Source organism: Malania oleifera, chromosome 5 (assembly GCF_029873635.1).
Source record: "Malania oleifera isolate guangnan ecotype guangnan chromosome 5, ASM2987363v1, whole genome shotgun sequence".
Classification (NCBI taxonomy): domain Eukaryota; kingdom Viridiplantae; phylum Streptophyta; class Magnoliopsida; order Santalales; family Ximeniaceae; genus Malania; species Malania oleifera.
The window spans coordinates 69,900,961-69,924,768 of record NC_080421.1 but is presented as its reverse complement, the minus strand read 5'-3'; the positions used below and the strand labels follow the sequence as shown (position 1 = coordinate 69,924,768).

At 36.4% G+C, this 23,808-nt stretch overlaps 1 protein-coding gene across 1 annotated transcript in view; it reads left to right on the top strand.

The window, feature by feature from the left end:
* The window catches only part of LOC131155226 (uncharacterized), a 45,875-nt gene that overhangs the window by 5,311 nt on the left and 16,756 nt on the right, over positions 1–23,808 (top strand). The window contains exons 3-6 of the mRNA XM_058108214.1: positions 11,628–11,692; positions 11,782–12,056; positions 22,180–22,251; positions 22,351–22,413. Of these exons, the coding sequence (XP_057964197.1) occupies positions 11,628–11,692; positions 11,782–12,056; positions 22,180–22,251; positions 22,351–22,413 (475 nt within the window). The remainder of the gene's footprint in view (positions 1–11,627; positions 11,693–11,781; positions 12,057–22,179; positions 22,252–22,350; positions 22,414–23,808) is intronic.

Here is a 23,808-nt window from a genome sequence, read left to right as displayed (position 1 = left end):
TGATCTAATAAGATACAACTCTCAGTTATTTTGGAAAGGTTGAGGTTCAATAGTTTTAGAAATCAGCTCATATTATAAAAAAATAGCATTTCCTATTTTTTTGTCCCCTGGAATGGACCTATTCTGATTTTAAATTATAACATAAGCTGTCTACTTGCTTTTCTTTCGATCAACATTCTTTTTATACAAACATGTAGTTAAAATTTTTTAACCAATTCTAACTTGAGAATCATGCACCCAAAATGGTAAGCCTCAACTAAAAAGGCGCAAAAGGTGTGCCTTCTGTAAAAATGTATAAGCCTCAGCATATAATGCGTTATTCTTTTTGGAATTTGGTATTTCAGATGGAGCCTCAAGGTGTTTTAGGCATGCCTTGCCTTGAGGCGAGCCTTTTGAAACACTGGTTTCAAGTAATAGAGAATAATGATCTGAAAAATAGTAGACTAGTAATACATGTGCTTCAATCCACGATATCCTAGTGAGTTAAATGTTGGAATATGCTCCATTTCGCAGCTGGTAGCACTACACGTGAGACTAAAGATTTTCGCAGCAAATTTCTGCAAGTTTGGAGCTATTGTGCTGTTATTAAATAAATTTTTAAATGAATATCTACCAGCTAACTAGCAAATATAATTTTAAAGAGAAAGATGTAGTAAAAATGCCACTTTAAACTAGTGCTTTTGTCCTCCTTTGTCTCTTTGCCAAATAAATTCCAAAGAGGCCACTAGCACTGGTGTAATTCGACAACTCATTTGAAACATTATTGGGGTTGGCACCAACCTTGTAATGCATTTGTACAAACCTGTCATGATTTCTTCATCTTGTGAAATGTGGGGGTTTGAATAGTAAAAGTCTGGGTTCAAGTAGTATGCTGCTGCATGAAAAGGTTGATGGAGTTGGCATCCCCACCTTGTGTCTATAATTTCAAATGCCTCCTTGAATTTATCCTCTTTCTCACCAAAAGCCGTAGCTATGACTTCCTTAGCCCTATCCATCGCTTCATAAAAATATTCTATTGCATGTTTCTTTTTCCCATCAATCAAATAGAGTACATGGACAAGTGGGCTTGTCAATTTAAAAGCATAGATAATGGTACTCCAAAAGGTAGGCATCAAAACAATAATAACTGCTCTTTTGCCAGCTCTCTCTGGCTCCTATTTATTAATATCCCAATCCTCAGAAATAAACATCTTCCTCTAATTGTTCTTCTTAAGGTGTATTGAACAAAGAGTGGTGAAGGCAGTTGCAAATCTTGTAACTGCAGGTCTTAGTAACTCCTTTACTCCTATGAATTGCCTTATCAAGTTCACAACACCAACACGATTATAAATATAACCATTAAAAAATATTGCCTTTTTCAAAGTTGTATGAATTGTTGGCATTTTCCCAATATCCTCTAATATCAAGTCAAGGCAATGGGCAGCACATAGTGCCCAATATAAATGTGGCCTCAATGCTTCCAACGACCTCCTTATTCAAAAATCAAGGAGAGAAGCCATCAAAATATAAAATAAACAATATATACATTACATAATGTAGTTCTAGGAATAAGTTCTTATCTGCTGCAACATAGTTTCAAGCATTATCAGTCACTACTTGAATCACATCTGATTCTCCAATTTTCTCAACCGTCTCATCAATTAATTTGTACATTCTGTCTGCATTCGTGACAATATTATAGGCATCAATAGACTTGATGAACGCCGATCCCTTTGGAGAGTTCATTAAGAAGTTTATTATGTCCTTGTTAGCAACTAAATGCTTCCAATCATTGGACATAATTGAGCATCCATATATTGAAACCGTTCCTCCTTATGGACCTTCATCAACTCTTTCGTTCGACTAACTTCCTTCTTTAGGAAAGGAACTCTCATTTCATGATAGCTAAGTCTTCCAGGACCATATTGTTCAATCGATTCAAGTGCTTCTACAAAACTCTCCAAAAGTACAAGATTAACTAGTATTCCAACATCATACATCCACCTAGCAAAATCTGCCATTGCCTTTTGTCTTAATTCTTCCTTGTGTGCCTTATTGATTGACGTTTGCTTCATCTTTCCTTCTTTCCAAGCTTGAACTGCTTTCCTTGGATTAGGAGTAAAAATGAAGTCTATAGGCCCCTTTTGTGGTTTCTTCAAGGTGAATTGGTATGATCTTTGACTTCCACTTCTAAACACTCTTTGGCCACAAGGGTCACTTTCTTGAACTTCATCCTCTTCATCTTCATCTTCATCTTCATCTTCGTCTTCATCTTCATCATCATCATCATAATAATGATCTATGTCATCAAAGTTTGGCAATAACTCATTTTCCTCCTCTATATCTTTCTTCAACATATAGTCCCTAGTCTCCTGATGAACATGAGCAGGGCACTTAGACCATTCTTTTACTTTTCGAAATCCTCCAGCAATATGTTGTTTTGCCCAAAATATACCTCCCTCTGTAAATTTACCACAAAAATTGCCAATCAAATTATTTCTATCTTTTTGATCTTCCAAATATGCACACTTCCATGCAGGATCTTTCTTTGTAGAGCCAGAGCTTTCAAAGTCCATTTTAGATTTAAACCCTGTTATCCTAGATGCAAAAGAAGTATATAGGCAACCTGAAATATCATCACAATCCAAGAGCAGCAACTAAATGTGTACTGTATTCCCAAACAAAACAGCTACTAAACTCAGTTAATAAAACATATATTAACTTGCATTAAACTACAATACTATATAATTAATTAATTACATATTATATAATATGTTAACTTGCATTTAACTGGCCAAGAGCAGGGCAGCCTGCCAGCCACCAGCAGCAGCAAATTACTGCACCCTGAGGCTAAGTTTCTAAGAAGAAGAAGAAGAAGAAGAAGAAGAAGAAGAACTCTTGCTGGCTGGTTTAAAGGCTCGAAGATGGCAGGGCTCGAAGTAAAAAATACGAAAGACAAATCTTTTCTTAAAAGGTAAAAAAGGTAAAGGTCAGATCCATCGAGGCGCCACTCACTGCCCTTGCACCTAATATGCCTCACCACCTACATGTGCTTCATGCAGGTCACCTCACCTCAGGCCCGTTGAGGTGCTAGCCTCTCTTGCGCTAGGGCTCGAAGATGGCAGGGCTCAAAGTAAAATATACGAAAGTCAAATCTTCCTTTAAAGGTTAAAAAAAATAAGGCTAAAGGTCAGATCCATTGAGGCATGACTCACTGCGCCTACATACGCGGCTATGCCTCACTGTGGCGACCTATGCCTCATGCAGGTCGCCTCACCTCAGGCCTGTTGAGGTGCTAGCCCCACTGCCCCTCTGCACCTTGCGCCTGAGGCGCACTTTTAACCACCATGGAAGAATCACTTGCATGATTGTAGCAAAGATTAACTTATACTGTATAAAACTCCATTTGGCTGCTCTATTTACTTGGTCAACCTTAATGTGTTTGTTCTTGTACAAGCATCCTCATACCATCTTAGTCCCTCTAAATAAGTGACTTGATATGCACTACTCTTTAATTGGAACACATAGCTTGAGATGTTTTATCCAAATTTTTAATATCTGTTTAACAATTATTTTGTTGGTAGTATAATTATCAAGGGCATAAGTCTCATGTTCTTAAGGTTTTAAGAACAAATTTTCTCAACTTAAATTCTAAGGACTTGTACAGCCTAGAACAATAATAATTAATAAACAACTTGCCCGTTTATTATTTGTATATATTGAAGTAAGAAATACAATAAATGCCCATTTAATAAATGTATTTTAGGACATATGAATAACTAGGGCTGCAATGAAACAAGCTGTTCGTGGGAGCTTGGTTCGGTTAGAGCTCATTCAATGTATAAATGAGTGATTACCAAGACTAGTTTTGAGGCTTATTTAATTATTGTTATTATTATTTTTTATCAGTGAAGAGAAAATTATATTAGCAAGGCATCAAGGTGAGGCCAACCCGTGGTACAAAACATCAACCACTCTATAGAGTGTCACAAACATCAAGGATTACAGCATGAGAATTAACAATTTGCCCACTAAGCTAGCTGGAAACAGCAGCAATTCACTGGTCTTTGCAAGTCTGAAGTGGAGTAGTTTTAACTTTGAAGGCACTCTTATTTCTTTCTATCCAAGCACACCAAAATATGGCGAGAGGGAGGAGGTTCAAAGCCTTTTGCTTCTCCTTGGTGGCTCTGATGCCTTTCCAAGCCCAATTCTCCCCTCCAACTGAATTTGCCTTAACCCACTGCTGTCAGTCAAGGATAGAACCCAATTCCACAAGTTCCTTGTCTAGGGGCAGTGGAGAAGAATGTGGTCGACTGATCTTGCATCAGCATACAAAGAGAACATCTGTTTGTGATGCCCGCTTTTTTTTACAGATTGTCAAGGGTTAAAATATTTCCATGAGCAGACTCCCAAACAAAAAAGGCAACCTCTGAAGGGGCTGCAGTCCTCCGAATGTGAATCCGGGGGGAGTTGTTGCAATTAGTTCCCATTGATGAGACTTTCTTTTAGAAAGATTTAATAGTGAGAACACCATTTTTTTCCAAAGCCCATTTTAGTTCGTTGGAGATGTTTTGGCAACAGAATTTATAAATAATTCTATAAAAGTTAGAGAGTGCGTGAAGTTCCTAATCTGTCACATTCCTAGTGAGAGGAATACTCTAGAAAATTCCCTTATCAGTGATTTGGAGATGATGACGGATAAGGGCATTTTTATTACAAGCGAAGCTACAGATGGAAGGAAAGACAGCTCTAAGATTATTGTTCTCGCACTACACTTCATGCCAAAAGTATACATTGGCCCCATTTCCCACTTGAAATGTCACAAATTGGAAAAGATCATCCCATCCTTTCCTGATGAATTTCCAAACTCCCACTCCATAGGGTACCCTTTTATTGTGTGGTGTCCAACCATTATGCTCAAGCCCATATTTAGAAACGATAAAATATCCCACCAAAAGTGGTCTTTCTCCTTCATGAATCTCTATAATCACTTCTTGAGGAGGGCTTTATTGAAAGTGAGGAGGGATCTCAACCCCAAACCTCTCGAACAAATGGGTTGTTCCAACAAGGTGATATTTAAACTCCTTTCCTAAGCTTCCCCAAAAAAATCTTCTTTGAATTCCCTCCAATCTCCTAGCCATTGAGGCTACTAAGGGAAGGAGGGTCATGAAATAAATTGGAAGATTCGTCAAAGTGCTCTTGATAAGAGTGAGTTTGTCTCCTTTTGATAAGAAATTCTTTTCCATCTTGCTAATCTCCTTTCAAACTTCTCAATAATAGGGCCATAGACTCCTTTGTCTTTGAATTTGGCTTCGAGGGAGTGACCAAGGTAACTAATGGGAAAGGATCCCGTCTTGCAACCCAGAAGAATAGCAAGGAAGCCAGTCCCCCCAAGTGTTCTCCCCAATTGAAGCTACGTTTACCAAGGTTCACGCTTAGGCTTGAGACAAAAACCCTAGCAAAATGCATTGGAGTTTGGAGATATGAAGGGGGTCATCTTTGCTAAAAATGATAATATCATTTGCGAAATGGAAATGAGAAATTTCTTTAAGCCTTCCATTTCTTCTCACCTTGAGACCTCTAAAGATCCTTTTGTAGTTTTCATTAGCATGAGGCTACGCACCTCCATAACCAACATAAGCACAAAAGGGGACAAGGGATCTCCTTGTCTCAAGCCTCTCGAGGAGCAAAAGAAATCATAAGGGCAGCCATTTATGAGCATTGAGAAGTTTGGAGTTCTAATGAATTGAGCAATCCAACTACACGAAAGCTCCCTAGAGCCCATTTTTCTGAGGAGATAAAGAAAGAAGTTCTAGTTGACATGATCAAATGCTTTCTCCATATCCAGTTTGCACACTATCCCTTTTTCCCCTCCTTTAGATAGACATCCACTACCTCATTAGCAATAAGGGCAGCATCCATACTTTGTTTCCAGCCACAAAAGCATGCTATTATTGACCAATGACTTTTGGCATTGCTTTTTTGAATCTCTTGGCTAGGACTTTGGTACTGACCAATAAGGGCTGAAATCCTTGATGTTAACAGCCCCAACTTTCTTCAGAACAAGAATAACAAAGGTTGTATTGATGCAACTGACAAATTTTCCTAATCTATGAAACTCCTCGAACACGTTTAACATGTTGTGCTTGAAAAGGTTCCAATTAGCTTGAGAGAAAGCCAAGGAGAAACCATTTGGTTTAGGCGATTTGTCCCTTATGCAGTTTTTAACAGCTTGGAGGACTTCTGCTTCATCAAAGGGTCTCTTAAGGCACCATGTATTGAATGAATTGATAGATCTAAAATCGACACTGTCCGATGTAGGTCTCCAAGACTTGTGTAAAGGTCTTTATAAAAATCACAAATACCTTTCCTAAAATCCTCTTCCTTGGTTAAGGTGATTTCCCCAATTTCAATGTTGATTAAGTTGTTACTTCTATGTTTGGCTTTTGCCGTCCGATGAAAGAGTTTTGTATATCTATCCCCCTCCTTGAGCCATAAAGCTCTGGATTTCTACCTTGAATATATTCTTCAAGATTAATAACCTCGCTTAGTGCCTTCTTAAGCATAGCTCTTTTGGCTCTCTCTTCATTGGATTATCTCCTGCTCATCAAGTTCTTTGATGCCCATCATGGATAACAATCTTCTTTGCTTGGACATTCCTAGAGGTGTCTTAGTTTCATATCTTTAGCTTTTCTTTTATTCCTTTCAACTTTGAGACAAGCACGATCTTCCTTGTGACCTAAATAAAGGATCACCAAGTTTTCACTAACTCCTTGAAACCATCATGCTTTAACTACATATTCTTGAAGGGAAAGGGGGTTGGCCCCCATTTAACTCCCCCGATGTCAAGGGTGATGGGAAAGTGACCTAAGATGGGCCTAGGAAGTAGACTTTGATTCATGTGAGGAAAGTGAACTTCCAACTCAACCGAATTTAGGAACTTATCGATCCTTGAAAAGGAAGGCGGCTCCCTTGAGTTGGTCCAAGTGAGGTTGCCACCAATGAGAGGGAGATCAATAGGGGCATTCATGCTAATAAAGTCAAGGAATCCTCTCATGTTAATGGTCTCAAGGCTGCCCCCACATCTTTTGTGCAGATAAGCAAGCATATTGAAATCACCTCCAATGATCCAAGGAGCATCCCATCTACTCCTAATCTCGAAGAGCTCATTCCAAAAAATAGACTTGGAGGGTCCTTCATCTAGGCCGTAAACCCCTGTGAAAATCCATTGAAAGTTACTATTCATGCTTTTGAACAAATAGGAGATTGAGAAGGAGTTGAGGGGGTGGTCGAACAATTCCACAACACTAGGCTTCCAAGACAAGAATACCCCCTGAGCTACCTACTGCTCCATGGGATATCCAATCACAAGTGTTTTGGCCCCAAAGGTCATTGATCAAGAGTTGCTCCACTGTCTCTCCACCTTAGTTTCTTGTAAGCACACCACATCGCCCTTCCAATCCTTAAGAAAGGATTTAATTACACTCCTTTTAACTTTATTGTTAAGACTCCTCACATTCCAAGAAATGAATTTCCTTGACCTGATTTAATATGCCTATGCCATTTCTGAGCATCCTCTTGTTTTTCCATAGTTCATTGTGCATTCCAAGCGCTTTAATTCCCTATTAGTATTTAGCTTTTTGATACTACCCGATGGTTCTTTGTGATTACTTACCATCTACTCTCCTTTATTTTTTTTCTCTCTTCTTCTCTCTCTCTCTCTCTCTCTCTCTCTCGATATCCTCAAAGAATTGCAAGGCTCTATCCTCAAACCCTTCGAAGGGCATGCCTATGGTTTTGCTTACCGATTTCAACTTTCGAAGAACCCCAAACAGCTACTTGATTCTTGAAGTGGGTGCTGTCTGAGTACAAGTCATTCAAAGCACCAAAATTGGGTCTATCAATCAAATCCTCAAAGTTGGGATTGGCACACAGTGTCATAGCTGGTGCCAGGGGCTGGAACAAGGGCTAGTTTTTCAACATTAGTTAGAGATATAGGGGTTCCTACTCCAGAACAACCTCCTCTTCAATTTTAGCTACTCTGCGAGGAGATCTTGAAGGGGGACAACCTTCCCAAAGTGGGCTAACTTTTTGGTAGCTTTAGAAGGACTGTCATGAAGCTTAAAGGGAGAAAAAGTGTTGGGTTGTATTTTGAGTAGTCAAGTTAGATTGCATGACCGAAAAAAAATCCTTGTATTTGTAGGGTAGCTCCAAGGCCCAAGTTGAGGCCCCACTCTGACATCCTCAAATGAGACAAACCTTTATCCTACTTAGGGAAATCAAAAGAGCCGTCTACAACACTGCTCTTCTCCCCCACAACATCACCAAGGATCGCATGAGATTAGTCTTCCCCACCACCTTTGAGCCTTTGAGTTGGGTGTCAAGCCACCACTCAGCAATAGGCTCAAAGGCGTTTCACAATGAGAGCAAGGGATCAAGGGAGCTGATCTATTAAGGAAAGGGTTCGTATCCATTGGGGAGGCCGTAGGCTTCTTCTCTACCTGTTGAACGATTGGAGAAGTTGAACCTTTTTTGTGAGGGGGAAAATACAGTGGCCCAACCCGGCTGCCAAGGAGGAGATCCTCATCCAGCCCTTGGATTCATACCCCTCTAGAAAGCAAAGGTTCACCAACCGCCATTGTTGGTCTCCACGAGGGCAAGGTAGTTCCCAAATTGTTCAAGTTTAGCCACAGAGTGCTCTATCTTTTTTCCTTGTTCGACAAAACCAAGAATTTGTTTGGGGTATGGCTCTTTTCAAAGCTCAGTATTCCTCCCAAGATTCATGGAACCATATGAACTCTTTCATCTCTAGGAAGATGGATATCCTTCTTCCTTTACAATATATCGTGATTCTAAGGAAATTAGAACTTCCCCCTTCAATGACCACGTCTAAGGACTTCCTTTTGATCGCCACAATATGCTTCTCATCCCTCAACATCTCATCTTGGCAGTCCACAAAGAAATAGAGACAAGCCTTCAAGAGAGTGTAAGGTCCATGATAGAAAAAAGGTCTTTCAACAAACAACCAGCTACTAGTTTCTAACTGGAGAGGCTTGTGGTCACTAGAAAACAAAGTTTGCGAAGCAAAGCTTGACGTAGAGGGTAGCTTTGGGTAGGAGAAAGCAAGTAAGCGCTAGAAGAACAAAGAAAAGCTTGCAACTAGTCACAGAGGGCAGCTTCAACCAGGAGAAAGCTTGTGAGCACCAAAAATTTGAGAGAAACATATCGGAGAAGATGGCTTAGTGCGTGACAAATGACAACGAAGGTATGATTGAGGAGAAGAGAAGAAGAAGGTTCGAGCAAGAGAAAGAAAGGGAGAGGATTTGAGGCTTGTTTAATTAATTGAGGCTCGTTTAATTAATGAGATGAACCTGAACATGAATGGGCTTACTTTGTTTTGACTCATGAGAGGTTCGGTTATAAGCTTGGTTGGGCCTATTTAATCGATTTGGATTAGGCTCATTTATGGGCTCATTAAATAAGGCTGAGTTAAGCTTGATAAACTATAGTTGGCTTGAAAGTAGTGACTATTTGGGCATGAGCTAAAGGGTGTGGGCATGTTTACCAAGATCAATGATTTGGTGGGGGCAAAGAAACCCTAAGACAGTATTAGTAAGAGCCTCTTTTCACTATTTTCTTAACAAAATCCTAAGAGCCTCTCACCTCTCACAGTGGAACCAAAACGTTTGCAAGCATGTAGGTAGCTCAAATTGGTAGGGGCTCGTCAACTCGTTCATTTGCATAAATGAACAAATTTGAGCTAGTATATTCAAGCTCGTTTTGAGCTTGGGGTCAAGCTTGAGCTCAGTTAAAACTAATAAATAAGCTCAAGCATGGTAAGGATCGGCTTGGATCAGCTTGTTTGGAGCCCAACAAATAACAATGTATTCCAAAGTAAATTTGCAGGTCACCATAAACAACATTGGAACTTTGATGAAGTACCTATTTATGCTTTCTTTTTGAATGGCTGTTTGACTATAAAAGTGTAGAATTTATCATACCATGCTGTCATTATGGTGTATACATCATCGAAAAATCCAATATTTAAAACTTCATCATGATAGGCAAGAGAATTCTGATTCATTGAAGTTTGATTTTCAAGACTGGGTTATGGTATGCATAAGGGGTCGTGATTGCTGTCCAACATCTCCGTGATATCTGCATAAGTGTTGTACTTCTTGCACGAGTTGCTCAATCATATTTTTGAATCTATAGCATCTCTTAACCTTGGTTAAGCATAATTCATTCTTTTTGCTGCCATAGCAACTTCGTGGTTTTTCTTCTGTTTGACAATAACCTGATGTTGGGAAATCTCATAAGAAAACCTGTTTTGACTTGAGATTTATAAATCATAAATAGCTAAAGGGACAACTTTATTGAATAATGATTAGAAATATGGAAACACAGAACACGAACCTTTGTTAAAATCAAACCCTACCCTTCAAAATAATAAAATTTCAACGAGCTAAAATAACCTAATGGAATAAATCAAAAGACATAAAACCCATAAATAAAAAGTAACTAGTACCATTGTTGTTAAAATCTTACGATTTGTGACTAAATCAATTCCAATCTTACTAGCAAATCTAAAAATAAACGAATCATTGCCAAATCTATCGGTTCACCTCATGAATCTAACATTTCAATCAAAATCTATTTATTCACATGATTCTGGACACAATATCCTGACAAGCTTGACTAGTTTGTAACCCCAAAAAAACATTTCTTTCTTTTTTTTTATTGCTTTTTATTTGTACACAATTACTTTCCATTTCTTGCCTATGTTAGTTTTGTACTTTAAAAAAGAGAAGAAAATAGAATTTTAGGTGTTATGTTGTGTTAACAAAATCATCCGTTGCGTTGAAAAGATTCAAAAAGTTGTGTTTTTAGTATTTTGTTCAATTATTATCATTTTTTTTAGGTTAATTGTTTTTTTTTTTTAATCAGAGAAAGAATATGAATGAAATATTATTATTTTTAAATTGTTGGTAAACACCAAAAGTTCAACTTTTTGTTATTATTTTCTTGATTCCTTCCCTTAAACAACATGCACTTCATTTTTTTTTATTAATATTTCCTGACTCATTCTCTTACATTTCATTTGTTTAGGGAAAGCATAAACATGAAATATGATTTTTTTTATTGTCAAAATTTAAATATATTTTACTGTTTTGCGTGTTGTTGTATATCAATATATGCATCTCATTTAGAATTGATTTTGGAAATTAGTAACAAATCTTACTATTCGATTCTCGTAATTAGAATTTCGATTCATGATTCAAATTTTGATTTGGCAACTATAACTAGTACAATGGCATGGTAGGCGCTAATGGTACCACACTGATACAGTATCCAGTCCCATAACTTTTTTTTTGTTTTTTGGTTGAGTTTTGCTCTTGCTTCACTTTATCATACTTTTGGATGAACTCTATGCATAGGATATTAACTGGTACACACTTACTAGATAAATAATATGTCCTGCAGGACCGCTAATCTTAGTGTCATCTTTGTTTTTAGTTTTTAAGTGCGGACAAACATGTTAGATGTGCTTCAACTTCCACTCATCTGAGTTGATGGATTGGGTGGTATTATCCATTGTCTTTGTTTTATATTGTGGCACATATTTTCTAATGATTTAGTATGCACAGGCAGAGGCAAGATTATGACAAGTGGGAACATGATCTTTATGATGATGATGAACCTCAAGTTTCAGGTAAGGATTATCTTTGATAAAATTGATGTGATGAAATATGTTGCCTTAGTTCAATTCATCCCAATTTTTGACTCTTATGGTGTGTGAAGATCGCAAGCTTGGTGCCCGAGACCTTCGTGTGAAGCTACAAAAGAAGGGCCTCCAACAAGCCCTTCAAAGTGGCAAGGGATCTCTTCCAGGTGTGCAGGATTTGCGTGAAAAGCTGTCTGGAACAATGCATTCACAGCCAGTAAACAATGATCCACCAAAACCAAAATCAGTTGTGGAGTCTGTTAAATCTGCTAGAAAGAGTGTTACAATTGAAGCTTCTCTGCCAGAGACAAAAAAAGCTGCCAACCCTGCTAGAAAAAAGACTCAGCAAAAGGCACAAATCTCTCTGCTTTTTATATTATATTTTCTGCGCTCACCTTTTACAACAGTCATGAAGGGCATGGTTTTAGGTTGGTTTCAGTTCATTGCCACACGACAGATTTGGATTAATAGTAGTTTTATCCCCACCCTTTTATGGGCTCATGCGAGGAACATTGATGAATTATTGTAGGGATTAATTTCACTTTGTTCCTCTAAAGTTTAGGGTCATTTTCAATGCCCCCCCAAAACTTTAAAATTGAGCAATATCCTCTCCAATTTTTGATTTATTGTCAGATTGCCCCCACTGTCCAAATTAATGTTAACTAATGGCTTAAATGATTTGATTCAATTTTCTTTTGGAAGTTTGTGATCATTTTCTGTGTCTTTTATTTGATCGGGGTGTTTGTAATTTCACTGGAATATAAACCCAACCCAAATTTAGGCCTGGGTCATTTATTTCTAGGTCAGGTTGGGTCAAGTTTAGTAATACTAGCATTTAAAACATTTTCTCAGGTATAGGTTGGGGACATTAAAAATGATCCCTAATTAGAATTTAGTGAGAAGTTAAATCATTTAAACTGTTTACGCTAATTTGGATGGTGAGGTCAATCCGACAATTAATTTGAAACTGGTGTGGGCATTGCTTTTTGAAACTTTAGAGGAGCAAAATGAAATCAACACTTATTTTGATATATTTTTTATTAGGAAAGGGACTAAGAGGATTTTGACATATGCAGTTTTGCATTATACGTCAGATGCATATATATCTATCTTGTGTTAAATATTCATTTTTTTAACCTCTTTTGCTCTGCATAAAAGGAGATTGTATTTTATGTGGCAATGCCCATACAACTTGTGCAGTAATTTTTTTCTTTTTCTTTTTAAAATTTTTGTGCCAAGGACTCAGAAAGGCTTTGATATTTTATCTAGTAGGGTTTTTAATCATTTGTTTATATTCCTTTAGTTCTTGATATGTTGCTGACTTGACTCCGGTTTCTGGGCCAAGCTCAAGATTCACTTTGGAGATTTTATCATATAGAACTAAGTAAGCAGAGCAAGGTTTTGAACTTAGAAAATGAGACAGGCTAAAGGTGCTGGATTGAACTTTAGAATGAAAAACCAAGTGAATATAAAAAAAACAAATAGATGAGAGCAAATAAGTCATTTTTCTTCACATAAGTAATTTTCTTATTATAATTTATAAAATAATTGTGCATAATTTTCCTGCCCTCTACTTCTAATAAATTCTTTTTCTTACCTTTTCCCAGAAAAAAAAAAACTTGTGCAGAGTTTACCATATTTGACTTGTAGGATTCCAACAGTAAAAATTTCAAAGTTGTAATTCTGCTTATGGCTTATAACTCCAGCTGAAAAAATGTAGCTTTATTCAAATTTCATGCAAACTTAGCTTTTGATTTTGAATCAAAAGAATTTACAAGTTTTATCAGATTTATTTTCATAATAACTTATTTATGTACATTATCATGATTCAATTTTTCCTCCAATAGAACTGGTTTCCTTAGTCATCCCAAAATGAGTGAAGAGATCTTATTAGTCTTGTCAAAAAGAGTTAAGAAAGGAATCTTCTTACCTCATGAGTGAGCAAATTGTATGTCTACTGCCTGTCTAGAAGTTTAAGTTACTTTTGTTGTATGTGGGTTAAAAGGAGAGGTATGTTGCATGATTTCCTCCCTGAAGAAAGTTCCTAGCTTGAGATAGATTCTGATTTTAATGTTTTGAGTCTCAAATGCTAGCAACACATTTAGATTCTGATTTTAATGTTTGAATCTCGAGTCCTAGGGACACATTCTTTATTATTTATAGATTACAAATGATGCGGAGTGCTTCCTAAATAGTACTCCATGAATTTTCTATAAGCTAATGATAGCTTGTTATCTGGCCATGCTGTCACTTTATCTCGAACTAAGTGACAATCAACTTCAATGTGTTTTGTTTGCTCATGGAAGACTGGGTTGGAGAAGGGGAGCCTTGGCACAACAGTAGAGTTGTTGCCATGTGACTTGCTGGTCATGAGTTCGAGGCGTTGAAATGACCTCTTGCTAAAAAAGAAAGGAAAGGCTGCATGCTATAGATCCTTTGTGGTCTGCCCCTTCTGAACCCTGCATATGGCAAAGCTTTGTGCACTAGGCTACCCTATGGAAGACAAGGTTAGAGGCAATATGAATACTATCTTGGTTATAACATATCAACTCCATAGATCGAAAATGTGGAAAATCTAGTTCTTCTAACATGTTCCTCAATCAAACAGGTTCACATGTTGTGTGAGCCATGGCCATATGACCTATACTATGACTTGGCACTTGACTTGGCTATCGCAATTTGTTTCTTACTCTCCCAAGAAACCAAATTACCACCAACAAAGATACAATACTTGGTCGTGGATCTTCTAACGGAAGGTGACTAGGCCCAATCTCCATGTGAATATCCTAGAAAATAAGTGTGACCCTGGTCCTCATCTAAGAGACTTATTTCAGGTTCACCTTTGAGATATCTCAAGATGCGAATTGCTACATTTCATTAACTTGTTCTCAGAAATGAATTGACAATGCTTGTTGCAATAGGTTTGTCTGGTCAAGTGTGAGATATTTCAACTTCCCAATAAGTCTTTGGTATCGTCATGGGTTGGGTAACAAATCAACCATATTTGGCACTGACTTTTAGGATCCATGGGCGTGTCATGGTTTAGATCCCAACATTCTAGTCTTATCTAAAAGATCAGGAGTATACTTCCTTTGTAACGAGATTATTCTCATACGAGATGTGGATACTTATATACCCAAGAAGTACTTCTATGGTCTCAAAAAGCTTTGATCTAAAAAAATTTAGTTTGTAGGGGTAAGTCTACGTACATTGTGACAACCCTTCCCTTACCCTTGCAAAAGCGAGGAGCCTTATGGCCCAATGACTCCCTTTTTGTAGGAAATGCTTTAGGCATTGAATACCTTGATCATCTTCTCCAATAAATAAAATATCATCCACATACACAATAAGCAGAATACTACCAGACAGAGTATATTGATAAAATACGGAGTGATCTATTGCACAACCTTGTATGGACCAAACCATGCTGTTGAAGACTGTTTTAAACCATGTAATGATTTCTTGAGCCGACACAATAAGCGTGGTTCTCCCCGAGCAACAAACTCAGGTGGTTGCTCCAATATAGACCTCCGCTTGAAGATCACCATGTTGGAAAGCATTCTTCACATTTGACTAATCTAGAGGCCAGTGATAGGTGATGGTAAGGAGATGAACAAAAATATTGAGGCAAGTTTGGTGAGTGGGTAGATTGTGTTTGAATAATCCAAATCGTACACCTCAGTATATCTCTTAGCAACAAGGTCGGCATTCAAATGAGACATGGAACAATTGGATTGATCCTCATGGTATACACTCAACAACCACCAACCATAGAAATCAACCTAGAAAAGATGGAGTACTAACAAAACAGTAATATGAGTTTGACAAGAAATCACATTGGATGAAGGACTCAATGATGATGTAAGATATAAGAGAAATGGGTGGAAATAGTAGGTTAGGATTTGGAAGGGACTCATCAAAGTCAATAGACTCAAGGTCTTTGGATTGTACTGTGAAGACTCAAAAAAAATTGACATTGACACAAGCAAAGAATCAATGTAACGTAGGTCTACAACATTGATATCCATTTTTGAGCACATGAATAGGCCAAAAAAATACATTTGATAGCATGAGGATCCAACTTTTCTATTCTTGAACTTAATTGATGGACAAAGGACACACAACTGAACATACAAGCAAGAAGTTAGAACAAAGTTGCCTTAGGGAAGGTAACTAAATATGGGATTTTACCACCAAGGATAGAGAATAGCATTTTGTTGATGAAAGAGCATGCAGTGAGCACAAAATCACTCCAAAAAACTTTATGGACATTTTATTTGATACAATAAGATATGAATTACTTAGAGAATATATTTGTTTTTCAATCTACAAAGCCATTTTGTTGTGCGGTGTAGGCACAAGATGATTGATGGATCATAGCAAAGTTAGTCATATAGGTAGTGAGTTGGGTATTGAAGTACTCCTTTGCATCATACAAAGTATCTTGGCATTCAAACTAAGTCCTTATTTCAGAACATGAGGCACAAAAGATCAAATATTGGAATGAACAAACATGAAAAGGCTGATCGCCTGTTTATTAAATCTAGAACCAAAGGGAATGCGACGTTGTTTTCCTCATTGACTAGACTCACACTCAGGATTAGTCATAGAACTCGAAGTAGGAACTAGTAGTTCATACTTGTCGAATGATGGATTATCATTGCGAAAATGGATTTGATGTGGTGTAGCAGTGGCATTGCAAGCAATAGGAGGAGAGAGCGACTCAAAGTAGTAAAGTCCTATAGCCTCATGTCTTGTGCCAATAGTCTTCCTCATATTTTGATCTTGAATAACAACAGAATCAGGAGAGAAGGTTATACTTATACAACAATTAGTTATTTCATAATGTTACTAACAGACGTAAGATTGGAGAGGCTAACAGACATAAGATTGGTGAGGGATTTAGGAATGTACAAAACAAAATAAAGACAGGTAGAGGGAGTAGGGTTTATTGTTGCTATCCTCTTAACTATTGTAGTGGACCCGTCAGCAAGTGTAACTTGAGGTAGATTGTTAGGTTATTTTAGGGCAGAAAAGAAGTTGGTTACACATGTCATATGTTTTGTGGCAGAATTGATAACCTGGGGAGCAGTTGAGAGATACCCGATGACATAGAAACTATATTTCTGAGCAAAAGATGCAATGTTATGCGATGCTGTGGGAACTTTAAATACTCCCATAAGACAGCTATTGTATGCTGTTCACCTGAACAAGTGACTGACAAGGGAAAGATAATTTTGGGATTTGGGGACTCCAATCAACGCACTCACAACCTTGATACTACAATGAATCAAAAACACATAGCAAACAATATGCTCTGGAAATGCATGGACTCCATCCCAATACACAACTTCGACAACTAGAGCAAACCACAAGCACATGGCGAACAAGTCACAACCATAGAATATACCATTTTTTCAGGTCCCAATGAACTCAATAAGCATTTGAAAGAGCTATGGGCAGTACCAAATCATTCTATGGGTGCCGCATGAGCAGCTGAAAAATGAGAGCTTTGGACAAAAGCCACCATAAAAAACTTCAATAATATGTTTATAGAGGGATTCAAACATTGCTGGAGGAATTCAGGCCATAAACATGCCTGGAATAACATCCATGCAGCCGACCTGTGGGGTCAACCCTGCCTGGCTTCGCCTGGCAAGTGATGGTGCATGGGAGGAGCTCTACTGATTGGATTTCAGTGGTAGGCAGATCAGCAATGTCTGTGGGTGGCTATGGTGCTGATTTTGCAAAACCTATGGGGGATTTTGTGTTCCTGAACTGGTAGTGTCGTCCAAGAAACTTCTGGCAATTGCTGTGGCTTCCGGCAGTTGCTGGCTTTTTTTCAGGCCTATGGTGGTGCTGGCAATTCTCCTATGATGGTAGGCATGGAACGGATATAGGGTTTTGGGCTTCTGCTTTGATGGTGGCTGTAGCAATGAGCGGTTAGGTCTCATATCATGCTCTTGTACCATGTTGAAGAATTGGGTGAAATGGAATACCTAATAACGACGATAGGTCTGTCCCCCCATTTATAATATATGTCAAGTACATGCCAATGACCATAATATCCTTGCTAACTCATGCCTATCAACATACCACTAGCACATTAATACTGCTAAATGACCATAATAACCATTAACACCTTTCAAGGAGCTGGCATTATTTTTCCAATCTTAGGAAAAAAGTGTTCAGACCATCCAGTTTAACTCACTGCTCAGTCATGATGAAGGATATTGTGCACCAAACCAATTAGACTGCATGAACAGGAAAGAACATTTCAAAGCTTATTCTCATGAGTCACATTTTAAAAATGAAAATACTAATTTAATTAATAATATTATTTTAACATAAATTTTTATGTTAATCATATGTTATAAATATATATTGAGAACAAGATTATTATTAATCAAAAATAATATTTATTTTTTTACTTAATAAAAATATTTAAATGTTAATTAAAAATAATGGTTAAAATAATTATTAATTAAATTGTTAATTAAAAATTAATATTATATTGTTTTATTATACATTATAACCTATTAATTATTAATAGGATATAATTAAATTCTAGAATGAATAAAAATAATCTTCTATAAATTTAAATTAACATTAAAATACATTAAAAATTTTAATTTAATTTTTAATACTATTATTAACATAAATTAATGTCATAATTATATATTATAAATATACATTACTAACATAATTATTGTTAACTAATAAATAATATTATATCAGTTTAGTTAATAGAAAATATTTAAATTTAATTAGAAAATTAATATAATTATTATTTAAATTTTTAATTATAAAAAAATTAATATATTTTGTTTAAAAATACATATTAGTTATTATAATTCAATTATGGATTGAACAAGGTCTATTTATTAATTAAAATTAAAATTAAAAAAATGAAAATTTTAATTTTAATTAATAATATTATTTTTTATCATAAATTAATATGATTGTAATATGTTATAAATATACATTAATAATAAGATTATTATTAATTAAAAATAATAATCTTATATTATTTTTTTAATAGAAATATTTAAATTTTATTATAAATGATTAAAATAATTATTAATGAAAATTTTAATTAAAAATAATAATATTTTTAATTTAAAATATGTTGAAAATATTCATAGTCCTAAAATAAAAGTAACCAAATACCACTTATTTTGAACATAACCAAACACCACGTATAATTTTCTACACTTCTTCAATTCAACACTTATTATTAGTACTTATTAAATTTAGAACTTTTTCTAAAAAGCACTTCTACATAAGTGGTTCCAAACGATCCCTAAATATGCATCTTAATTTTTTCAATAACTTAAACATAAATTTAGCTTATGAGAAATTAAATATAAAATCTTTTTATGTGTTCTGCAAAAAGCCTATTGGATTGCATGGCTAAAGATAATTTAATTATTGTTCTAATGTTTGGCTTAGGATGCTGTTTGCAGAGGATATTGTTTTGATTGATGAAAATAGGAGTGGGGTAGAATCTAAGTTACAGCTTTGGTGAACATCTTTAGAGTCTAGAGGTTTTAGGATAAGTAGTAATAAGACAGAATATATGAAATATAATTTCATCAATGTAAGGAGGAATATTGAAGATAAAGTTAAACTTGATAATCAAGAAATCAACCCTTGTAGATTTTGATATCTTGGTTCTATTATGCAAGTGGAAGGAGAAATTGAAGAGGATGCAGTTCATAGGGTTAAAAGCAGGGTGGGTAAAATGGAAGCATGCTTCAAGTGTGTTGTGCAATTGTAGAATACCATTAAAATTAAAAGGAAAGTTCTATGGGATGACCATAAGACCAGCATTGTTATATGGATCAGTGTTAGATAACTAAGAAACAACATATTCAAAAAGTAAAAGTTACTAAAATGCAAATGCTACAGTGGATGAGCTGTGTAACATTAAGGGATAAATTAAGGAAGGATCATATTTGCAATTATTTAGGCATAGCACCGAAATAAGATAAGGGAAGGGCAGCTTAGATGGTTTGAGCATTTTAAACACAGGCCAACTAGTGCACCAATGAGGAGTGAACTAGATACTGTTAACGGTATTAGAAGAAGCAGGGGTAGACATTAAATAACTTGAAATGAGGTAGGGAGAAGGGATTTAACAGCTGTTAAATGAGTTGAGGAAAACACCCTAGATTGTTTGAACTGGAAGAAAAGGATTTGTATAGCCGATTCCACTTAAAGGAACTTGAGGCTTTTTATTGTTGTTGTTGTTGTTGTTTAGCTTAGGGAAAAAAGCTGTAGTTTTCAATAATTAATGATTTTTTTTCTATAGGTAATAAAATCTATTAGTCAATCATGGTACCAATGAAATTGTTCTTGTATTTTTCTTTTGCTCAACTTTTTGGAAATGTAATAGATGTCTTATATCAGCTCTTCTGTAGTTATTGGATTTGAAAATTTAAAGGCCTAAAATTAACCTGGGGAAGAGTGGTTTAGCAGCCATCAATTTGACATCTAGTAAGCCTAAGTTGGCTTTGTTTGCGGGTTGTGGTCTTTTGGATTGGCTGTTGTCCCATCTTGGTGTCCTGTGGGGTGGCAATCCTAAATCTTCGGTTTCTTGGGATCTGGTTGTGCTGAGAATTTCTAAGCATTCAGATGGATGGAAAGATGTGTTATTTTCTCTAGGGGCTGCATTACTTTATTTAGGTTTGCCTTGCTAGTATCCTTCATTATTAATTGTTTGTTTTTAGGATTTCAAAGGGGATTACCTGTAAGATTGAGAAGATCATGCAGGATTTCCTTCTGGGGTTGGGATGAGAGAGATCATCTTGTTAACTAAGGGATTGCCTGCAGGTCTAGGTTGGAGGGGGGGTTTAGGCCTTGGTAAGTTGGTGTCCTGAAACACTGCCCTTTTGGCTAAATTGTTATGGCGGTTTCCCTTAGAGAGGAGTCTTCACTCTGGTATAAAGTCATTAAAAGTAAATTTGGATTGCATGTGAATGGGTGGAATGCAAATTTGGGAATTAGATTTTTTTCAGGATTCAGTAAGCTTGTCAAGGTGTATTTCTTAGATCTAGCCCCTCTTTGTTCCTCATACTAATTTTGTGTTGGGTAATAGCTATCGAGTTCATTTTGGGAAGACATTTGGGTAGGTAATGTTGCTATGTTGAATTCGTTTTTTTATTTTTGTTGTTTGAGTTCAGGACATAATAAAGTTATTTCCTTATTTTTGAATTCTGAAGGTCTTCTGTTTCCTGAAATTTCCATTTCCAAAGAACTCTTAATAAGAGGGAGATAGAGGAGTTGTCTTCCTTGTTGATGTTATTGGGGGAATTGCTCTCCTTCGTTTAGGGTGGATAATCATTCTCGGTCTTTAGACCCTTTGGGGGTTTATTCTTTCAAGTCCTTTTTTGATTACTTGATTAATGCCAAATGTTTCCTTTCCAGTTTAGAAAATTATTTGGGAGGCCAATGTTGCCTCAAAGATCAATGCTTTTATTTGGTTGGTTGTTCTTAATAGAGTTAACACCAACAATCTGTTGCAGAGTAGGAGATATTCAATTGGAAATCTCTCTTGATTTCTGTTCTCTTTGTCTTGATAGTTCGGAAACATTGTCTTATTTATTCATGCACTGCTTGCCTTCTTGGAATATATGGAACAAGCTTTTTGGTCTTTTGGGAGAAAATTGGGTCTGTAAAGTCGATGGAGGATTTTCTAGCCACTTCGTTTTCTGGTCTTGTAAGTATGCTCATGCTTGTGGATTTGTGCTGTTGTTACAGTTTTGTGGGGTTTATGGCTCAAACAAAATGCTTGTATATTTTTAGGGAAAAAGCTGAACTTTTATTTGTTATGGGATAAGATTCATTATTTTGCCTCACTTTGGCATTCCTCTGTCGATTGTTTTAAAGGAATGAGGTTTTCTGATATACATATGCATTGGTTGGCTTTGCTAGTCTGGTGGTGCTGTTCTAATCTGTCAATTTGGTTGCATTTTTTGTTTTTATTTTTTCTTTCTTTTGTTGAGGATTTCTTGTTGTCCTGCTTGTTTACTCAACATTTTTTATTGAGTTCATCTTCATTTGCTATTAAAAAAAATTTTGAGGGTTGTGAGTTCCTGGCAGAAGTGTTCTTTTTGATGATTTGTGCTGCAGAAACACTAGTTAACTGGTTTCCTGTTGAAAGACAAAGTCTCAGTTCTTAAATGCTATCATGCAGTTAAACTCTTGTTTCTAACACGACTGGTACATTAGCACCTGCTATGCCACTTTCCTGTGTTTGTTGGCTGCTTAGCTTAACACCTCTTATTAGCTGGCCATAAGAAATATAGTCAGTGGACAGGTGGATATGGAGCGTATTGTAACATCTAGTTGTTCAGGTTTAACCAAAATATAAAATAGAAAAAATGAAAGTAATAACTGAATTAATTTAAGCAAACTAATTACAAAATGTTTCAGTTATTGTCTGTAATGATAAGTTGTCTTTTTTGTTGCAGACGGATACAGTGGATAGTTTCTTGCAATCCCTTGGGCTTGAAAAATATTCTATCACATTTCAAGCAGAGGAAGTAAGTAATTTTTGCAAATTTTACTTGTGTTGGAGTTAATCATATATTTTGGCAATTTCCTTCTTTAGTTTGGCATCGCATATTTTATGTTCTTTCCAGGTTGATATGACAGCTCTGGTGCACATGAGCGATGAGGACCTTAAAGCTTTAGGAGTACCAATGGTAAACAAAATTTTCAGACCTCTCCTACTAATGTCATACTATGGCTTTAGTAATTTTTGTGACCTTAATTTATTCACTAACCTCTAAATTTAGGGGTGATTATCTCTTGTTGCAGTTGATGTTTCTGCACTGTTTAAAACTATTATGCATGCATTGTTTCAACACCGGCCTAAATTAAATATTTAAAGGCATGCATGTGTCCTGTGGGTTGGTGGGTGGGTATGTGTGTTTTCTTGTTCTCTGATGCAGCTAATTTTATCATAAAATATGCCGACACATCCAAAAGGTAACCGTGTGCTGCTTCTCTGTAAGAAACTAAAGATTATAAGTCAGACAATTTTACGTTGTGCAATAGAAAATAGACAGTTTTTAACTGTGCAATAAAATGTTTGGAAAGGAAAGAGATTATTTTTTTTGGGTGCTAGTTTGTCTTCTTTGATGTCACATATTCAATCATAAAAATATCCTGAAGTGGGTAAAATTAACCAGGTGGGGCTGGCATGTCAAATTAAAATTAACAACTTAGAAGTTAAAGTTGTTAAACTGGAATGTTTAGTTTAAATTTAGAATGTTGAAAAATGACGCATATTAGGATCAAGGTCTAAAGATGAAAAATTCTCTCTCCCCACTCTCACTTTAGACGGGTATGTTTTTTGTTCGGGATCATGGAGAATTTCCCGAAAGTAATCTAGATTAGGCTGGAGAAGATCATTGTAGGAGGCTTTTGCCTGTATGCTGGAGAAGTATCATCTGTGGAATCAGCAGACTAGGTTTCATTAGCAGCAGTGAGGTGGATCTGCAACTGCATTTCCCCAGTTCTATCCAATTGGAACATTTTTACATTTGATGAAGTTTTTGGAGATCTCAGTATGGAGTGGTGAAAAGATTGTCCGGAAGGGTAAAGCTTCTTGGAAGTGGGGTTGTGCATGACTGGAGCAGAGTTTTCAATTTTCCTCACTGGAGGCTTGACAGGAGATAAAATGGAAGGGGTTATTTGAAGCTCTATGATAGATCAAGAGAGTCAGTTTGAGACATTGTTCGAGAATTGTAAGGCAACTTGTGGTTGGAGTGAGATCCTGAAAGGGTTATTCACTTGGAAGGCTTGTGGGAGAAGGATGTTGCATCATCCATTATGGTGGAATGATGGCAAATGGCAACAACAGAGCCTGACTCCTGACGTTGATAAGGGTTCACAGGGTGTGGATTGTATGGAAGGACATGATGTGGTGGCTAGGGTTTGCACTGGTATGACAGCGTGGTGACATGGGCTTGGAGTAATTAATATAATGCTAGAATTTTTTTTTTATTAGTAAAGGAAATTTATTGAAAGGCTATCGAGGGGACTATGCCAGCTGGTAACCGCAGTAATCAACTGCTTTTCCTGATTTGAAGTGC